Here is a 21457-nt window from a genome sequence, read left to right as displayed (position 1 = left end):
ATTTTACGTACTTTTAGCACTAGAAGTCCTCTTTCAAACCTCTTTGGTCCCATAATTTTTCGATTTATACAGAATATTTTCTAATTATTTTTGCCAGAGAGGTTGCAGGGCTTATTATGCAAACTTGTTTTTGGCATATTCACTGTTTTACCTTAAGAAAATAATCATGGTTTAAACTAATGACCGAAAACACATTACTTAGTCTTATGCTTCAGTGGGAACCCCAAATTGTTTATTCTCAGGTTTGAACAGGTATGTTAAGCCAGTTAAAAGGGAGCAATACTGATTTCCAAATTATGTAGGGGAAAAAATAATAATTAATGTGTAGCTGCTCTATTTTTTTTTGTTTGCTCATGATAGAAACCTTGGATGGACTTGGGAGTGATCTTTTGTTACTTTCTAATTTTAATTGTCCTCTAACTAACCCCTGTGACCCCATAACTTGAATATCCTAGGAAATATTTAGCAAATACTATGGTAGCCTATGTTTAAGTGAGATTGCTGAAAATTTTAAAGAGGGATAGTGATTTGAAAAGCCTAAGGAGTGAGGATACAACCTTAACTAATCTTGTTTTATATGCCAGGAGTGGTATGAAACAACTACTCAGCTATATAAACACTTACCATGTTCGTTAATCACCCGATGTGGGATTCGCAACACGCCCCCTCGAGCCAGGGCTCGTCACCACAAAGCGAGGGCTAGCGGCACTATCCACACCACCATGCATAACCTTCTCTGATACCATGTTAAAGTTTGGCCAGGCACCCGAAAGATCCCCTTAAAAACCGATTCATAAGGGAGTGACCTACCTAGCTATATAAGCACTTACCATGCTCGTTAACCACCCGATGTGGGACTCGCAACACGCCCCCTCGAGTCAGGGCTCGTCACCATAAAGCGAGGGCTAGCGACACTTACCACACCACCGGGCAGAACCTGCTCTGATACCATGTTAAAGTTTGGTCAGGCATCCGAAAGGTCCCTTTAAAAATAATAATAATAATAATAATAATAATAATAATAATAATAATAATAATAATAATAATAATCTCATTATTATCGGAATGCCATGCTCTTTGTACATGTGAACTATAATATTCTGTTTATAATGATTATCAAATCGATATGTGACTTAATTATGTTTGAGATCAATGATTAAGGCAACCTTTATTGGTCTCTATATGAATGAATCATTGAGTATGTTGATGCAAATATGATTGCTTGAAGATTTTTGATGAGTGTGGAACCTCTACTAATGTGTGTAGTAATCATTTCCCTACATAATGAATCCTCCAAGGATAATTTTGAGAGATTGTGGCAAGTTGTATTACCCAATTGCATGAGTAGATAACTTTGTTCAAACTACCTAAGATGATGACCGAGATGACAGATTTTGGTTTGAAAACTTTGTCTAGGAGTAGGTGTCCATTATATTTATGAATTTTGGAGTAAATCAAATTCTTTGAAGACCCTATTCAGGGACTACGTGTCCATTGACTCCGTAAATTTTAGTGTAAGCCTTTTCTTGAAGTTTTACTAGGGACTAGGTGTCCAACAATAATACTTTCCCCATTAAACTTTCCCCATCAACCTTTTCTTCCAATAATACTTTGACTCATGATTTGTGAAATAAGAAGTACTTACTTGTAAGTGAGTACCTAGACTTTTTGCCAAGGTCCAGGTGCCCTTTAGAACTCCTTTCTCATATTTAGCTCTTTTGATTTTTTTAAGGAATTTATTGTATAAATACTCATGCTTTGAAAAGTTTGTGAAAAGATAGATGTTCCATGGATAAGGTCTTATCTCCTTAAAACCCATCTCCCGTTTTCTCATTGTGGCTGCTAATAAAGGAAATGACTTAATAATTGATCATGCATCATGACATCCCAAGACTTAGTGTCCACCCCAAGCTAGGTGCCACATCCAGGCTTAGTGTCACTCCAAGTCTCTGGGTTATTTCATGGCTTAGTGCCAAAGGGCGCCATATAAATACAATCTTCAAGTACCCACATACATCATGCATTAATCGCAAGATAATTACTAGTTGACTGTATCACCAAGCATGACATTCATACTAGGTGACTAACTCTTATTGGATGATTGAACACACTTATGCATGTTAAATGAGTATTGTACTCAAATTGTATTCTTCCATGTGTCTACTAAATGTAATAATGTTACTTGTGAAGTGCTACTGGTGCTCAAAGTGCAGGTGGAGTAGGAAATTGTCAATGCTTGAATAGTTGTAATTGTAAATGATAATTGTGTTTCGTATTTGGATTCTATAGTGTAGTATGACCACTTGACATAATGGTAAGTTATTGTGATTTACTCAAATTAATGATTGATGTATTATGCATGAAGTAGATTCGAATAGGGTTGAGCTTTCAATTACTTATATATGACTTAGTGATCAATGAGAAAGGATTACAAGATTGTTGCCATAAATAGAATTGTATTAGTGTTCCAAAGGTCTATGTTTGTTGTGGGGCGGATTACTTCTAGAGGCAATGGTATCTTCCCCAGTCTATCATGTTATGTACATTGCATGCTCTTTGGCTTCATATCTCACACCCCTTTGTTTCTTGATTTGTGGCCCTGTTTATCACAAGCAATTGATAGACAAACAACACGGCAAGAAACATTCCTAAATCTACAAGACAAAAAGCTCGTGGCGACTAAGATGATATATCTCTCGTGAAGACTATAACCCCCTAAGGGTATTATTGTAACTAAGCTTAAGATTTCTAATGACGTGACAATGAAAAACATTCACACGACGTCATCATGCGGAAGCTAGCGAATAAACTTATAAAACTACAACTTGATTCCATGTATTATAAAAAATACAAATCATCTCATATACAACATACAACATAAAATGAAATACATAGAGATATAAAACAACATCTTCCAAGACAAGACTCTATGCTCCAATGACATGTGTTGTCACATGTTTTTCTGAAAAAAAAAAAAAGGAACTTAAAGGAGTGAGACATAATGTCTCAGTGAGTACTCTAGGGACTCTAAGGTTGGATTAGACTTCTCTTCTAGGACAACCCAATCATTTGCTTCTCATGGTTTTATCCTCTCTGAGTCTCTATCAAATTCTATCATTTATATAGTTTGATTTACATATGTTGATCATAAACACTTTCCTTTGACATATTCCTTGTAATCGCTTACTACAATAGTTCATCTTCACTAACATCTTGAGATTTATTCTTTAAGCAATAAGTTATTTAATTTTATAACTCTCTCTCTCTTGCAGTAACTCCACTTTCCTTACTCGAGTTTTACTTCCAAACACTCACCTAACATCAATCTTTGCTCAAAGGAAATATTTGTTTTAGGATATACTCACATAATGTCACTCTAGATACATCACACCATGCCCTTAAAGAGCTACATCTCATCCCATCACAAGTTATCACAATAATTTAACATATAGATACATATACATTATTAAAACTATGGGTAAAATCATTCACACATAACATAAGTACAACACAAGCCACACATGGCTTCCACTTCATAAACCACACAACTTAGACAATTCATAGATATACACATATGCAATGTGATGTCGATTTCTATTTTCTCATGCAAGTGGTACCAAAAAACATTTGTGAAAGAAGATCGGGAGGACATGTAGTAACGACCCAACATGATTCCATTAGTACGCTCTCACCAAGAAGAGATTGCCAGCGGCGCACTAGGATTACCCAGTCTTGCAAGGATACTCCAACCCATGGGATCAACATAAGTCCTACTAAACGGGATACCTCTAAGGATAAAGTCATACTTTAACTAATTCATGTCCTCCCCAGTTAAGCTCAACCACATCTTTCATCTTAAAAACATATGGACATTTATGATGCATGATCACATAGGATGCACATGGTTTAGTAGTAGTAGTAGTAGTAGTAGTAGTAGTAGTAGTAGTAGTAGTAGTAGTAGTAGTAGATATGCTGATAGTGAGGATGCTACGATTGACAACTTGCAGATAAGCATAACAACTTTTACAAATAAATGAATAACACAGATAAATTAATAACAATTTAAATACATTTGAATGTTGAAACAAACAATTTAAATACATTTGAATTTATGTTGTTGTGGTTTATCCATTATTTCCCACATTTGAAAATGACACTTTTTGCTACTACCACCATTACCACCATCACCAACATTGCATCACCATCGCCACTGCCACCAATACCACCTTCGTCATTGTCACCACTGCCACCAATACTATCGTTGTCATTGTCATAACTGGCTGCCACCACCACGACCACAAATATCGTTACCACCACCACCAACATTACTACCACCATAGTCATTATCATCACCACCACCACCACAACCACCACTTGGTGCCACCATCATTGCCACCGACATCACCAAAACCACCATCATTGTTACCACCAACACCACCACCACCACCACCACCACCAATGTCACTGTCGCATCACTACCAATGACATCACCTTCGTCACCTCCACCACAACCACCACCAACATCGCTGCAACCACCACCACCCCACCACTATCAAAGCTACCACCACCAACACCACTGATATTACTACAACCACCAACACCACTACCACAAACATTGCTACAACCACCACTATTACTATCTCTAATACCACCTTTGTCGCCACCACCATTGACATCGCCACCATTGGCTGCACCACCTCCACCGCTACCACCACCTCATTGTCATTGCCACCACTACCACCATTGTCACTGCAATCACCACTGATATCTCTATCGCTACTGTCGTTGTTGACATCACCATTGTTGTCTACACCACACAAAAATACTCTCGAACTAATTTTAATACAATATGGAACTTTCAAAATGAGTTTATTTGAAATTAATCACATTTAAAAACCGATTTAAAAATTGTTTGAAACAAAAACTAAAAATTGGTTGTTATTTTAAAAAATTTTGGCACAAAATTAAAAATCACCCCAAACAAACAATTATTATATTTATGTTGCTTCTGGTAGGTGACTGAGATTGGGTGAAGTTTGTTATTTTGGAACTGGTTAGTTCATTTTAAGGAATGTATATTAATTATGTTCATTCAAATACTTCTTTCTACAAATTTAGTTCATATTTATTTTCCTACTTATGATCATGTAAGGCATCCTCTATTTTAATGCATGCGAAAATTTATATATTTCTCTTCCCACCATCCCATATACAATTGTTTTTAGACACCAACAAACAGTGGCACCTACCTTAAGTTTTACTTAAATTTTATTTAATTATAGCAAGATTTATATTTGCTTATATTTCCAAGAAATTTTATGAAAATATTGGTATATAGTAATTGTTCATCAAGTATTTGTGGACAAGATCATTATCAATAATTAATATTTTGTATTTATTTATTTATTTATTGAGCACATATAAGCATGCACACTTTTTTTCCATGTTTCATAGTATATAAATTTTATAAATTGAAATACAAGTTTCCAAACATCACAAAAAATTTACTCATAATTTTATCAACTTTAGCCAGACAAAGATCTCTTTGCTATATTCAAAGTTAAATAGCTAAGTTCCAATCCTAACAAGTTAGGTCTTTAGAGACGTTGTTAAAGAAAAATTGATGAAAAAACCAAAATGAGTCTATTCATAAACATAAAAGACTAAACTAAAAAAAACAAAAAAAAACATAATAAATCAAAATAATAATTTAGCCTAAGATTTAAAACATATCTCCCTTCTCATCTAATATGAAAGAGACATTCTCATTGATTTGTCTCTTGTATATATTTACAAATTTGAAACTAAGTTAATTGAATCACAATATTTAGACACCTAAGCAATACAAATATCTAATTAGCACATTTTGTTTATCTTTATATATCTCTTCTTCTGGTGACATTACATTTCCAATTATATTAATTACTTATCTTTCTTCTTATTTTCTTATTTAATTTAGGTTAAAATGTAATTTTCGTCCTCTTATTTTTTTATAACAACAATTTTAGTCTCTTTATTTTTTTAATTAAGACATTTCATTTTTCACTTTTAAAAATTTTATGATTTTAGTCCCTCATTTTTTAATTGAAGGTTTTCATTCCCCACTTTTAAAAAATTCACAATTTTAGTCTATGTAATTAATTTCAAACATTGATATATGTACTCTATAAACATTGACCACACATGTTTATTTATGATCCATGACTTTTTAAAAGTAAAAAACAAAATATCTCAATTAAAAAACACACTAAAATCACATATTTAAAAAAAAAAAGTTACATTTTAGCCTTGAATTTAAACCAAGAAGTGTCCGTCAGACTTTTTTTTTCTAAACTATTTAATTTCTAAAAGAAAGAAACAAAGTTTACAGCAAGCATACGTCGTTGTCCCCATAAATTTCAACGATGTATGCCTTTGATTATTGGGTGGATCGATGTGTCGTTAGAATTGAGTTGGAGGTTCTTATTGTCCGTACACGCATATGTGTCAACAGTTGTTTTCTTATTGAGAGACTCTTCTCTAGTTCATATATATATATATATATATATATATATATATATATATATATATTGGACTTCCAATTAAACCAATTATTATAGACACTTCACTAATTTGGAAATGGAAGTTGATGCAACAACGATGATGTTTGTTGGATTTTGTATTGCATTTGTTACCATACTCCTAACGAAAGCACTGAGTTGGCTGTGGCTGGAGCCAAAAAGGGCAGAGAGGTACCTTAGAAGACAAGGCTTAAAGGGAAACTCATACACACTTTTCTTTGGAGACATCAAAGCAATTTCTACGTTGATACAGAAAGCAAAATCTAAGCCCATAGACATCAACGATGATGTTACTCCTCGCCTAGTTCCATTTCAACATCAACTGATAAGAAATTATGGTATGAAGTCTAATTCCTTGTATATTTCTAATACTTTCCATGTTTGACTATTGAAATTAATACTCGGTTTCATTAATCAAGCAATCCATTTTTCAAGGAACTTGGGTTGTTATTTTCCCGGAAAGTAGCAGGCAATTTTATGAGTTATGAGCTATCTAAAATATTTTCAAAATATTAAGGACTAAAATACACTTTTTAAAATTTGATGCAGTGAAAATCGAGATTAATCTTAAAAATATTTGTTTCACGAAATCTTATTAAAATTTTAAAATTGTTATTTTTGAGAATATTATACAGGAGTGACCTTCTTTGATATTTTGAGAAAAATATGTATTTGGTTCACATTATTTAGAATATTATACAGGAGTGACCTTCTTTGATATTTTAAGAAAAATATGTATTTTAAAATTGATTGGAAATATTTTTTATATTTTTGAAAATATTTAAAATATATATTTGGTTCACATTATTTTTTTTAGAAATATATGTTATGTTACCAAAATATCTTTTATGCATTAAAGAAATTATTATATTTTATATCAACAATCAAATTTCTTATGCTTCTCATGAGTCAATGCAATGTAATTATCAAATTTTAATAAAAAATATTAAATTATAATTTTGATTCTCTTATAATTTTAAATTTATGATTTTGGTCTCCTCTAATTTTAAAAAGCAACATTTAATCACCTTATTTTTCATAATCAGTTTAAGCCTAACAAAAGATATGTTACAGTAATGAAAATTAAACCAAAGGTAGTGGGGTAGTGAGTATATTGGTTGTGACTTGTGAGGGTATAATACAATTTTTACACAATAAATATGATTCTCACCACATAAAAATTTACTCTCATCCTCATTTCATGAGAATAAAATCAATGTAAATATATGGAAATCTCATTTTCTTAGGAATAAAAGATACCCAAGAATCTTTTTTTATTATTATCTAACAAACATGAAAAATATATATTTTTATCTCCATATTCCTAAGAATTCAATGACATTTTTTGAAACAAACACTTCATAGAGATTAATCTCGGTTTTGATTGACTCTATTAAATTTTAAGAAAATGATATTTCTTTTGTGTGTACAATAATCACACTAATATTTAAACCCATGATCTCGTGCATTAATATTTTACCCGAATCCTATTAGGCTGACCTGACCATGGTGGGTTTTTAAGAAAAATTAATAGAAGAATTACTATACACATTAAAAACCTTAAAGTTCAACTTTTTTTTAATATGAACATACTAAGTTGGACATCAAACCTCACGTACTAATTTTCCCATAGTTTTTAAAAAATACTTATCTAAGCGGACAAATACTAGGTATATATATATATATATATATATATATATATATATATATATATATATATATTTGGTGTAAAGATATTCTTATATTTTATAACTTGCAATTATATCTTAGCAACACTTTGTTTCACTAGCATTACTAATTTACTATTGTATTTTATGAAGTGTTTGTTTCACAAAATAATGTTGAATTTTTAAAAATATTACTCCTAGGAATATTGGATGGGAATACCATTTTTAAGTATTTCAAGAAAAATTAATATGTTTGGCTAATTATTGAAAATCTTTTTATATTTTCAGGAATATTTAAAATATATGTTTAGTTCACATTATTTTTTCCTAAGAATACATGTTATATCACTAAAATATTCTTTTTGTATTAAATAAAATTATATTTTATATCAACAACCAATTATACCATGAATCGATTATGTATGACGCTACACCATACATCATTTAAACCTACATATATATGAAATTAAATTCAAAATTAAAACACAATTGAAGATATTTTATACTTACAATTTTGAGGTGAGTATCATTAAGCGGGAATAAAATCTGATTTATACAGTAATAGGAATATACAATATAGTGAGAATAATTGAATTCATAGGTAAGTAGAGAAATAGATCGAGAAGTAGTGGGGCAGTAGATATTAGTATAGCAAGAATATAATACTATTTTTACAAAATAAATCAGATTTTCACCACATAGAAATTCATATTTCGATCCTCTTTTCATGAAAATCAAATCAATACAACAAAATGAGCATGATAATCTTACTTTTTACCTTCTAAGAAATGAAAATATATATTATCATTTATAAAATTCTGTGAAACAAAACGTCCCTGAATATTTATATAACCATTTTATTATATACATTTGTATTAGCGGATAATAGAACCCACTTTCTTTCTTGTAACTAAATATTCCTGCTTATTATCGTTATTATATACTTTTTCTGAATTATTATTTATTATTATTATTATTATAACATATATTTATTTACATAATCATTTTACAGGTAAGAATTCGTTTTTTTGGTATGGCCCGAAGCCTGTAGTGCATATTATGGATCCTGAAGCAATAAGAGAGGTTCTCAATTTGATAAATGACTTTCCAAAGCCGACCTTAACTCCACTTTCCAAGTTCCTGATAACCGGACTTGTAGACCTTGATGGTGATAAATGGTCAAAGCACAGAAAGATCATCAACCCTGCATTTAATCTCGCGAAGCTAAAGGTTTTTTTTTCTCATTATATATTGTGCCAATCTCTAACTTTAAATTTTATTATATATTATTGAAGTTACAGGGTTTGTCAAGTTCAGATTGCATCCGATACACACCTAGCTAGTAGTGGGATCTTAATGATTCTCTCATATCGAGGGTGTATCATGTGCACTCTTAACTTTCAAGTAGGATTAATCTTATGATGAAAAACGATAATATATATATATATATATATATGTGGGTGGGTGTGGGGTGATGAGATGTATCAAATGCAAAGAAATTTAAAATGAGAAATAAAAAAAATTAATGATTGAAATTAAAACCCCAATTTTTCATAAAATACTTTTTATATTGGTTAACAAAGATTTTTTACATTAATTTGTGATTTAAAAAGTTTGACTTTTTATTTCACTTACATAAACATTGTATATATAATCAATGTAAAAAAAAATTTTGTAGTAATATTTTTTCAATTGGATACATGATATATTAAAAATTAGAATTTTAATCTTAATTATTAATTTTTTTAATTATAATTTAACAATTAAAATTAATTTTTCTCATTTAATTTGATAAATCCCATATATAAAATAACCAAATAAGAGTAGTCTTGCGCAACTGATATAAAAATTGAGTAATCTTGTTTTTTATGAGACATATATGAACTGCTTGATTAAACGAGAATGAGAGAAGAATTAACCTCAATCATGATTACTTTTGTAAAAAAAGAAACTCTATTAACCGTATCATGCCAAAAAATTCAAAGAAATATAAATCTTAGCTTGTACTTCACATAAGAGGATAATCAACGAGGAAAGTATAATATAATTAAATTAAGTTTAATATGTTATTCAAATTAAAAAAGGTCTATGTTATTCCATAGAATGGTCTAAGCGTCCGGAGAAGTTAATTAATGATTATAATTGATTTTGACATTTGCTGGGTTTATATATATATATATATATATATATATATATATATATATATATATATATATATATATATATGACTAGGCATGAGGGACTAGTGTCAGTATAGAATAATAAAAAAAGAAAAATAAATAAAGGAAAGAGAGAAAAGACACAAAATTTGACGTGGTTCAGCACACAATATATGTGCCTACGTTCATGGCTACATTAGGAGAACTTTTATTACTTGCACACATATAAAAGCTTACAAAGTGAAACACTAATGAGACACAAGTTTTTACAAACCAAGCGATGTGGGACTAAGACCACAAAACTCTAACAATTCTCCCGCTTGGGGTCTAAGTTCCAAACTCTAGCAGCTCCTTGTAAGCGATGAGTTCATCGACTCTTTACCTAGTGTAGCGCCTTCATCTTCAATTATCCTTGAAGGTCAACTGAGGCAACGCAAAGCCTCAGTTTGTCAGTTGTAACAACTTTAGTCAACATATCTGCTGGATTCTCTAATCCTAAGATCTTCAACAAAGATAAGTCTCCATCATTTATCAACTCCCTAATAAAATGGTATCTTAATTGAATATGCTTGCATCTAGAATGGAAGACTGGATTCTTAGCAAGACTTATAGCACTTTGACTGTCACTAAACATTGAAGCATTATCTTGTTCTTTCCCTAATTCATTGAGAAAATTCTTTAGCCAAATCATCTCCTTAGTTGCTTCTGAGATAGCTATGTACTCGACTTCCGTGGTTGAGAGAGCAACTCTATTTTGAAGTTTAGACTTCCAACTCACAGCAGTACCTCCCAATGTAAAAATGTAGCCTGTGGTGTTTTTCTTGGTATCAAAATCTCCTCCCATGTCTGCATCTGCAAATCCCTGTAAAGTGAGATTGCTTTTTCTGAAGCACAAACACATCTCTGAAGTACCCTTTAGATATCTGACTATCCACTTTACGCCTTCCCAATGCTCCTTTGCTGGATTTGATAGGAACCTACTGACAACTCCCACTGCATGTGCTATGTCAGGTCCGATACACACCATAGCATACATCAAACTCCCAACTGCTGATGCATATGGTACTCTTGACATGTAACATTTTTCTTCATTTGTCTGCAAAGATTGCTTCTTTGAAAACTTCAAATGAGATCCCCAAGGGGTATTCCTGGTCTTAGAATCTTCAAGGTAAAACCTGTCAAGCAACTTGTGTATATATTTCTCCTGAGACAACTTCAAAATTCCTTCTGATCAGTTTCTAAGAATTCTCATACCAAGGATTTGTTTAGCTGGACCAAGATCCTTCATTTCAAAGTTTTCTGTCAACTGTTGCTTCAACCTGTTAATTTCTATCATACTAGATCCTGCAATCAACATGTCATCAACATATACGACAATGATAACATAACTATTAGTATATTTCTTAACATAGCAGCAATGGTCTATGTCGCATCTATTGAATCCTGAGTTGCTCATAAACTCATAAAACTTCTTGTACCACTGTCTCGGTGCTTGTTTCAAGCCATATAAACTTTTGTGAAGCTTGCACACAAGATTCTCCTTGCTTGACACTTCAAAACCTTTTGGTTGGGTCATATAGATGTCTTCCTTTAAATCCCCATGCAAGAATGCAGTTTTAACATCTAACTGCTCCAAGTGAAGATTCTTTGCAGCTACAATACTCAGAATAACTCTGATGGTAGTCATCTTTACAACTGGAGAGAAGATCTCTATGAAATCAATTCCTTGTTTCTGCTGAAACCCTTTCACCACAAGTCTCGCCTTGTATCTTCTTCTACCGCCAGATTCTTCATTTAGCCTATAGACCCACCTATTCTGTAACGCTTTCTTTCCTTTTGGCAATTTAGTTAAAGACCATGTCTTATTCTTCTGAAGGGATGTCATCTCATCTTTCATCGCTAGCTTTCACTCAATAGTGTCATTCCCCTGCGTAGCCTCACTGAAACATTCTAGCTCACCAACATCAGTTAACTACAAATAATGCAATGAAGGGGAATACCTATCTGGTGGTACTGAAATTCTGCTAGATTTTCTTGGAGAAGTTGATGGTTCTGACTCAACCTCTACGCATGTACTCTAGTTTCTGTTGGCTACATCACTTTTTGAAATTTCTTCAAGTGTTGATTTCTCAGAAATTTCTAACAGTTTACCTGCACATGTAGATTCGGAAAAAAATTTGTCCTTATAAAATAAGTTCTCATTAAAAGTAACGTTCCTGCTTCTGATAACTTTCTTGGTTTGGTCATCCCAAAACCTGTAGCCATACATGTCAGATCCATAACCAATAAAATAACACTTCCTCGCCTTCGGATCCAATTTATCTCTACTATTAGAGTCTGTCAGTATATATGAAACACAACCAAAAATTCTCAAATGTGAAAGTTTTACCTCCTTTCCAGACCATACTTCTTCGGGCAACTGATAATTCAAAGAAACTGATGGTCCTCTATTGATGAGATATGCTGTTGTGTTTATTGCTTCTGCCCAGAATGCTTTAGGCAAGCCAAATTGGATCCGCATACACCTTGCTCTCTCGTTCAAGGTTCTATTCATCCTTTCTGCAACACCGTTTTGCTCAAGTGTTCCTGGTATTGTCTTGATCATTCTGAACAAAAGTCTTTAAACTCCTCACTATCATACTCCCCGCCATTGTCAGATTTCAGACTTTTAACCTTTAGACCTGTCTGATTTTCAACTTCTGTTTTCCACCTTTTAAACACAGAAAACACATCAGATTTATTTTTAAGAAAATAAACCCATACCTTTCTGGTAGAGTCATCGATAAAGGTGACATAATAGCGTGAGTTTCCAATAGATTTCACTGGGGCTGGCCCCCAAACATCTGTGTGCACCAATTCTAGCCTTTCAACTTTAGGAGTCTTCCCTGCCCTTGAGAAGCCGACCTTTTTTCTGCTTTCCAAGGATACAGTGTTCACAAACACCAACATCAACATGCTTTAGGCTTGATAGCTTACCCTTTGTCGCCATAAGCTTCATTCTTTTTTCACTCATGTGTCCAAGTCTTTAATGCCACATGGTTGAATTATTGATAGCCTCAGTAACTGCTACCATATTCTCATTTGCAATCATGTAAAGAGATCCTCACTTCTTTCCACGAGCCACAACGAGATTGCCTTTTGTTACCTTCCAAGCTCCATCTCTAAAAATGGTGTGATGCCCCTCATCATCTAACTGCCCTATGGATATTAAGTTTCTCTTTAAGGCAGGAATATGTCTGACATTGTGCAATGTCCATAGGGATCCACTGGAGGTCTTGATGTCATTATCACCTCTTCCGACAATGTCTAGAGATTTTTCATCTGCAAGGTAAACTTTCCCAAATCTTCCAAAAATATAGTTAGACAATAAATCTTTAGAGGGAGTGGTGTGGAATGACGCACCTGAGTCCACGATCCATGAATCAACAGGACTATCCAAATTGCAAATTAATGCATCATCAAGTTCATCAGTTGCTGCATTTGCGAATTCATCATCATCATGCTTCTTGTTTTTGTGCGACTTGTTCTTCTTTGGTGCCTTGCACTGATTGCTAAAGTGACCTCTCTTGTCACAATTCCAGCAAGTAACGTCACTTTGAAATTTTTTCTGACCTTTCCCTCTTGACTTTGATCTGCCTCGACCATTCTGACCCTTCAGGGTAGTCCTTCCCCTGCCTTCAGTATTCAATGCTGAATTGGAAACATGACTGGAAGATTCTCCTGAATCTCTCTTGTGAACATCTTCGCTTAAGATCAAGTCACGGATGTCACTAAGCTTTAATGTGTTCTCCTTTGTAGAACTACTAACTGCAGTAACAGTTGCAACCCAACTATCCGGTAGTGATGACAATAGAATCAATGCCTTCACCTCATCCTCAAATTTAATCTGCACTGATTCCAACTGGGCAAGAATAGTATTAAATTCATTAATATGATCAGTTACAGAGATAACTTCTCCCATCTTGAGGTTGAACAACCGGCGCATCAAGTATACTTTGTTGGCTGCAGACGGCTTCTCGTACATATCTGATAACGCCTTCATTAAGCCTGCAGTAGTCTTCTCGTTTACGATGTTGAACACAACATTCTTGAGTAGTTTCAATCTGATCACGCCAAGAGCCTATCGATCCAGCAAATTCTATTCTTCTTGCTTCATGTCGTCTGGCTTAACCCCTGATAAGGGCTGATGCAACTTCTTCTGATATAGATAATTCTCTATCTGTATCTTCCAAAAGCTGAAATCTTTGCCATCGAACTTCTCGATCTTCACCTTCCCCTCTTCCAATGCCATTGTTCCCACTGCCTCCTCTAAATTGAGAAGACTCCCATTAATTCCTTTAAACTAAGGAAATCCCGTGAAATAACCAAAAGCTCTTGATACCAGTTGTTAGTATAGAGCAATAAAAGAAGAGAAAGAAATAAAGGGAAGAGAGAAAAGACACAAAGTTTAACGTGGTTTAGCACATAATGTATGCCTACGTCCACGGCTACAGTAGGAAAACTTTTATTACTTGTACACATATAAAAGCTTACAAGGTGTCTCTATATATAATACTAATGAGACACAAGTGTTTACAAATCAAACGATGTGAGACTAAGACTATAAAACTCTAACAATCCAAGTGATGTGGGACTAAGACCACAAAATTCTAACAACTATGTTAAAGCATCTTTCTACTTTGTCCCAACCCGTGCATTTATTGACTTATATTCAAGTTGACAGACTCTCAATGTACGTATTTTTGTATACTTGTATTTCCCACTAAGAAAACAAACAAGAAAAAAACAAGGCTTTACACATAAAGGTGGCTATGAAAATACATATATAGCAGCATAAAAATTACATAATTTTCTTTTTCTCATACTAATAAATCGCATTTAGTGATAACAAAATTGAAAAATATTTTTTCTTCAAATTCGGAGAACCTAATAATTATATTCAAAGCACAAAAATAAAATCATTCTTATTTTTAGCATTAGTGGATTGATCCATTGGATATTTCTTCACTCAATATCTTCATTTTTTTTTCACTTCTCAAATTTGTCGCAGCTTGTGTTGCCTGCCATGTATCATAGTTGTAACCAAATGATGAACGAATGGAAGATGTTAGTATCCAAAAAAGAATCATGTATGGTAGATGTTTGGCCCTTCCTAAATAGCTTGACAGGAGATGTCATTTCTCGTACGGCTTTTGGAAGTTGCTATGAAGAGGGAAAAATAGTATTTCAACTCCAGAAAGAACAAGCCGAGCTTACAGCCAAGGTTTTTCAATCTGTTTATATTCCAGGATGGAGGTATATTTAATTATAGTTTCAATGTTTCATTTAATTGTCAATTTTTATTCAGTAAAGAAAAAAATTCTATTTAGGGAGTATACAAGGTTACTCCACGGTCTTCACACCTTTAGCTAAGAGTTTATATATAAAGACAAAATTTAATAAACTCTTAAAATAGTTAGTTAAAGGTAATATATACTATTGGGAAAAAGGAAAGATATGATCTATCTAGTTTTGACATACCCATCACCAACACATAGTCTTCACGACAACCATAAACTTAACATCAATTTCTTTGAGAGAGTTTGATTGGGGAGAAATTTTCATTTTCTCATATAATTCTAACTTCGGAAAATTTAGTTTCTCACATTTAATTGATACACTTTTTAAGAAATATATTTCTAAAAAACTATGAATTCTGAAAATTATTTTTAACTCATCAAAAAAACATTCCTATGAAAGGGGTGTGAATCATATTTTTTTAATTTTAATTTTTTTATTATAATAAAAACAAAAATGTTATACTTATTAAATTATTTAATGTGTTAAATAATTAGAGTTATTGGTAAAAATATCATGTAATTTTTGATTCCTAAAAAATTATTTAATCATTCTCAATGATCAACCAAATAATTTTTCTTCATTCCCAGATGATTTTCAAGAATTACTATTTCCAAAAATTATGACTATCCGGTATGAAATTTTTTTTTTCCTACCAAACACTCCCTTATTTAAAACGCTTAATATACTTTTGGTGTAATTTAACTTTTTTTTTCTGGTGCTTGTAAAATTCTTCCTTTGTTTAGTTTTCATCCTTAATTTTGTACTTCAATCTATTTAATATACATACATACATATATATATATATATATATATATATATATATATATATATATATTCATTTTAGTTCCTATAATATTTGGTTTATTTTAAATTACTGCTTATGAAAAAAATTGATACGGCTAAAAGTAAATTATCCACATATTAAAAGGATAAAAGCAACAAAAAAAACAGATAATATTATAATGACAACAACAAAATAATAAGGATCAAAATGAAAAAAAAAGCACCATTTTGAAAAAAAAAATCGTAGGGTGAAAAACCAAAATTGGCCGTAATTACACATATTAATGAGATGTTTAAGTCTTTTTAAAAACTACACCATTAACTCTTTATTATCCAATTAGACTATGTGATAGTTAAACAAGAACACATTCCTTGTCTTTGTTTGTAAAGAAAACATAACAAAATAGCTAGATCTTTTTTTTTTTCTTGTTAAGAAAAAAATGGGTTAATTAATAAAATCTCACCTTTACACCATAATCTTTCATGTTAATTTCAAGGGAATGAAAACTTCTACAACCATACTCTACCACTAAAAATTTCCACATGTTTTTAACTCTAAAATTATAACCCAAAAAATTGGTGTAAAAGAAAACCGTAGATTGACAAATCATCCTTCTAAAAACGTTAGTAACATGAATGTTCCTACGAACTCTTCAACCATGGAAACTTCCATGGTTACTCTCCAGTCCACTTCTCTCATCCACAAGCTTAATTCGTTCTTTTAGACTAGTTTCATGCATGATTTCAATTAATCGGTTATTACGTAATAACACGGTACTGTTTATTCAATTTTCTTACATGTTTTATAAATCATCTACTATAAATAATTAAAAAGAAAGAAACAAGAGGAAAAATAAAGCTCAATCAGGAGAAGAAGATTCAACCTAACATGCATCCTTTTCCCCTTTTCTATTTCAAGGTTTGTATCAATTAAATTGAACAAGAGGATGAAGGAGATTGATTGCAAAACTAGAAACATAGCATTTATTCAAATTTAATTTATTGCATGTTTTATAAATCGTCTATTATAGATAATTAAAAAAATTATATGGGAAAAGCTGCTCTAGAGAAGAAGATTCATGCTAACATCTTTTTTTCCCTTTTTTTTTTAATTTTATTGTAAGGTTTGTACCAACTAAATTGAACAAGAGGATGAAGGAGATTGATTTTGAAATTCGAAACGTACTTAGTGGAATTATCCAAAAACAGGAAGCGGCTATGAAGACATGCAAAGCTCCAAATGATAACCTACTAGGATTATTATTGGAATCCAATCAAAAAGAGATCGAAGATCGTGGACATAGAAAGGATGTTGGAATGAACACCGATGATGTAATTAACGAGTGTAAGTTATTTTACTTTGCTGGACAAGAAACAACGTCGGTGCTACTTAATTGGACAATGGTGTTATTAAGTAGGTTTCCAAATTGGCAAACACTAGCAAGAGAAGAGGTCATCGGAATTTTTGGCACAAAAGAACCAGACTATGATGGATTAAATCGTCTAAAAGTTGTAAGTTTAACTCTATTTCCAGTTGCTCTTTCTCTCATTTTTTTTTTGTCCTTTAAGCCTTGCACTTAGTTTTTTTTTCATCAACACTTAAGGGTTTTGCAACTTATGATAATTTGAAACTTTTTAGAAAAATTCCAACCTTTTTTTGCATCATGTCTTGAGGTCATGGTACTAAGGTCATTAATTGATTTCTAATTGACTATTCATTGTACCATGAGAAAATTCATACTTATAAATTTTGGATTTGTCTCATCTAGCAAAGTATAAAAGGCCAAATCTAAAAAAAAAAACATTTAGGAGGTATTTTCTTTAAGTGTTTCATAGCATGCAAAACTACTTCTTTGTTATCATTGAGCTTGTTTAGTTCATTGTTATCCAACACGGATCATGTCGGATGAAATTGAGAACTTTGAGCTTCCTTCATCTACCAAACTAGATAACACTAAACCTCAAAAAAATTTTGAGGAGAGGTTTTCTCCTAGTATTCCTAGCATGGAAGATTACTTCCTTGCAATAGTTGAGTTTGTTGCATTTATTGTAATCCAACGGATGAAAGTGGAACTTTGAGCTTCCCTCGTATACCAAGCAAGATAACTCCAAATATTAAAAAACATTAAGGAGAAGTTTTCTCTTAATATTTCCTTGCATGGAAAGCTGCTGCCTCTCAATCATTGAGCTTGTTTCGTTCATTATTTGGGTTTCCCTCAATTACATAACCAGATAATTCCAAATCTTGAAAATTTTTTTAGGAGAGGATTTCACCTAGTGTTTCATAACATTGAAAGCTACTTCCTTCCAATCATTGAGTTTGTTTTGTTCATCATAGTCCAACTAGGATCATCTAAGACAAAAGTGGAAACTTTGAAATTCTTTCATCTACCAAACTAGATAATTTCAAATCTTGAAATCTTTTTTAGGAGAGGTTTTCTCCTAGTGTTTGCTAGCATGGAAGGCTACCTCATTGCAATCGTTGAGCTTGTTTCGTTCATTGTAGATCAATTTGAAAATGCAAGATGAAAGTGAAAACATTGGGCTTCCCTATTTATCAAATTAGATAACTCCAAATCTTGAAAACCTTTTATAAGAAGAGATTTTCTCTTAGTGTTTCGTAGCATGAAAGACTACTTCCTTGCAATCATTGGACTTGTTTCATTCGTTGTAACCCAACTTGGAACTATAGAATAAAAGTGGAAACTTTGAGCTTCCTTTACCTACCCAATTGGATAACTCTAAATCTCAAAAACATTTTTAGTAGAGGTTTTCTCATAGTGTTTACTAGCTTGAAAGGCTACTTTCTTGCATTCATTGAGCTAATTTTGTTCATTATAGCCTAACGTAGATCACCTGGGACGAAAGTGAAAACTTTAGGCTTCCCTCATATATCAAACTAGATAACTCTAAATCTCAAAAACTTTTTAAGAAGAGGTTTTCTCCTAGTGTTTCCTAGCATGGAAGGTTACTTCATTGCAATCATTGTACTTCTTTCATTCATTGTAGTCCAACTTGGATCATCTGGGACGAAAGTGAAAGCTTTGGACTCCTTATCTACCAAACTAGATAACTTCAAATCTTGAAAACTTTTAAGGAGGGATTTTCTCCTAGCATTTTGGTAGCCTAGAAGGTTACTTCCTTGCAATCATTGAGCTTGTTTGGTAGCCCAACTTGGAATTGCAGGATGAAAGTAACAACTTTGGGCTTCTCTTATCTACCAAACTAGATAATACCAAATCTCGCAAACTATTTTAAGGAGAGATTTTCTCCTAGGGTTTACTAGCATGGAAAAGTGAAAACTTCGAGCTTCCCTCATCTTCCAAACTAAATAACTCCAAATCTCAAACTTTTTAAGGAGAGATTTTCTCCTAATGTTTTCTTGCATGAAAGACTACTTCCTTATGAAAATTGATCTTGTTTCATTCATTGTTGTCCAACACTAATCATCTCAAACCAAATTAAGAATTTTGGGCTTCTCTTCAAGTCTAGATGCCCTTAGTTTTTTTTCTTCATCCAGACTTAAGGGTTTTGCAACTTATGATACCTTGAAACTTTCTAGAAAATTTTCAAACTTTTTTTACATCATCATCTTGAGGTCATGGTACTTAGGTCATTAATTGATTTCTAATTGACTATTCATTGTATATAGAGCAAATGCTAACTTCATACTTATAAATATATGGTCTCGGCTAAGTTTTATATCATTGCTCTTCATCATTTTATACCCTATATGGTCACGTTAAATTATCTATGACGAATTTGATTTGAAATAGAATCTTAAGTGAAGCTCAAATCTTTTATTATTGGAATACTAAATTTAGTATTCGGCATGCACCCAAAAAATCAAAAATAGAAAATGGTAACTTCATACTTGTTAGCCTTAATTTCCCTCTTAATGATTTTTTTTTTCTCTATTTTAATTCATCTAAATCAAGTCTACCAATTGTCATACCTCATCCAAAAATCTTGTTCAATTTATTATTCATATGAGAAGTTTTGAGAAATTGACGCTCTTGCGATAAACTATTACAATGCTTTCATAATAATTCCTATGTTCAAGAAATTAAATCTCTTGTTTATGTCAATTCAATTCATTGTAGTTTCATGCATGTGGCATTGTTGTAGGTCACAATGATTTTGTATGAGGTTCTACGACTATACCCACCAGTTACTGCTATTACAAGAGTCGTAAGAAAGGAAGCAAGAGTTGGAAATTTGACTTTACCAGCTGGAGCACTTGCTACTATTCCAATCGTGTTGGTACACCATGATTCTGAATTATGGGGCAGTGATGCAAAAGAGTTCAAACCAGAAAGGTTCTCTGAAGGAATCTTAAAAGCAACAAATGGCCAAGTTTCATTTCTCCCATTTGCATGGGGTCCCCGAATATGCATTGGACAAAACTTTGCTTTGCTTGAAGCCAAAATGGCATTGTGCTTGATTCTGCAGAACTTCTCGTTTGAGCTTTCCGCATCCTATACTCATGCTCCATTCACTGTTATAACTGCTCAACCTCAATTTGGCACGCCTATTATATTCCATAAATTATAGTTCGTGATTTTGAGAAGATGTTGTATTGTTTTAAGAGAAAAACGATTACATACTCACAGTTTAAAAAGTTTTACATCGTTCAATCATAACTCATCATGAATAATAAATTTGTTGAGTTTTACAATAATTATTTTAAAAGTTATATTAACGGCGAATTATAATTAGATGAAAATATAAAAGTGTTTACATTATATTTACATAACCATTAAACTCTTATTTTAATACATTTCTATCTCATGTTGTGTGGCTTCTAGCTAAATTTTATCATACACAAGTGACATACAAAAGAAAATCTTCATGTAAAATATGTAATAATTCTACGTATAATTTTATCTGTTATATGTTTTACTACAAACTCTATAGTGATGGGCTGATAGCTCTGTTGGAAATAAGG

At 32.3% G+C, this 21457-nt stretch overlaps 1 protein-coding gene across 1 annotated transcript; it reads left to right on the top strand.

Annotated features, from left to right (window-relative positions):
• The first annotated feature begins 6618 nt into the window (after nt 1-6618).
• On the top strand, nt 6619-21126 carry LOC100780475 (cytochrome P450 CYP72A219). Its single transcript, XM_003525919.2, has 5 exons — nt 6619-6898; nt 9240-9457; nt 15437-15681; nt 17634-18021; nt 20638-21126. Exons 1-5 carry the CDS (start codon nt 6619-6621, stop codon nt 21061-21063), a joined length of 1557 nt encoding a protein of 518 aa, XP_003525967.1. The 3' UTR covers nt 21064-21126.
• The last annotated feature ends 331 nt before the right edge of the window (nt 21127-21457 follow it).

The sequence above is a fragment of the Glycine max genome, chromosome 6, assembly GCF_000004515.6.
Source record: "Glycine max cultivar Williams 82 chromosome 6, Glycine_max_v4.0, whole genome shotgun sequence".
Lineage (NCBI taxonomy): Eukaryota > Viridiplantae > Streptophyta > Magnoliopsida > Fabales > Fabaceae > Glycine > Glycine max.
The sequence above is the reverse complement of the archived record's forward strand: the minus strand, read 5'-3'. Positions and strand labels throughout refer to the sequence as shown.

Bases quoted from the DNA above. Each gene is read 5' to 3' on its own strand.
- LOC100780475 (XM_003525919.2), top strand. From the start codon at position 6,619: ATGGAAGTTGATGCAACAACGATGATGTTTGTTGGATTTTGTATTGCA. The intron at 6,899-9,239 runs GTATGAAGTCTA...ATCATTTTACAG, and splicing joins TCAACTGATAAGAAATTATG to GTAAGAATTCGTTTTTTTGG. The intron at 15,682-17,633 runs GTATATTTAATT...TTTTATTGTAAG, and splicing joins GTTTATATTCCAGGATGGAG to GTTTGTACCAACTAAATTGA.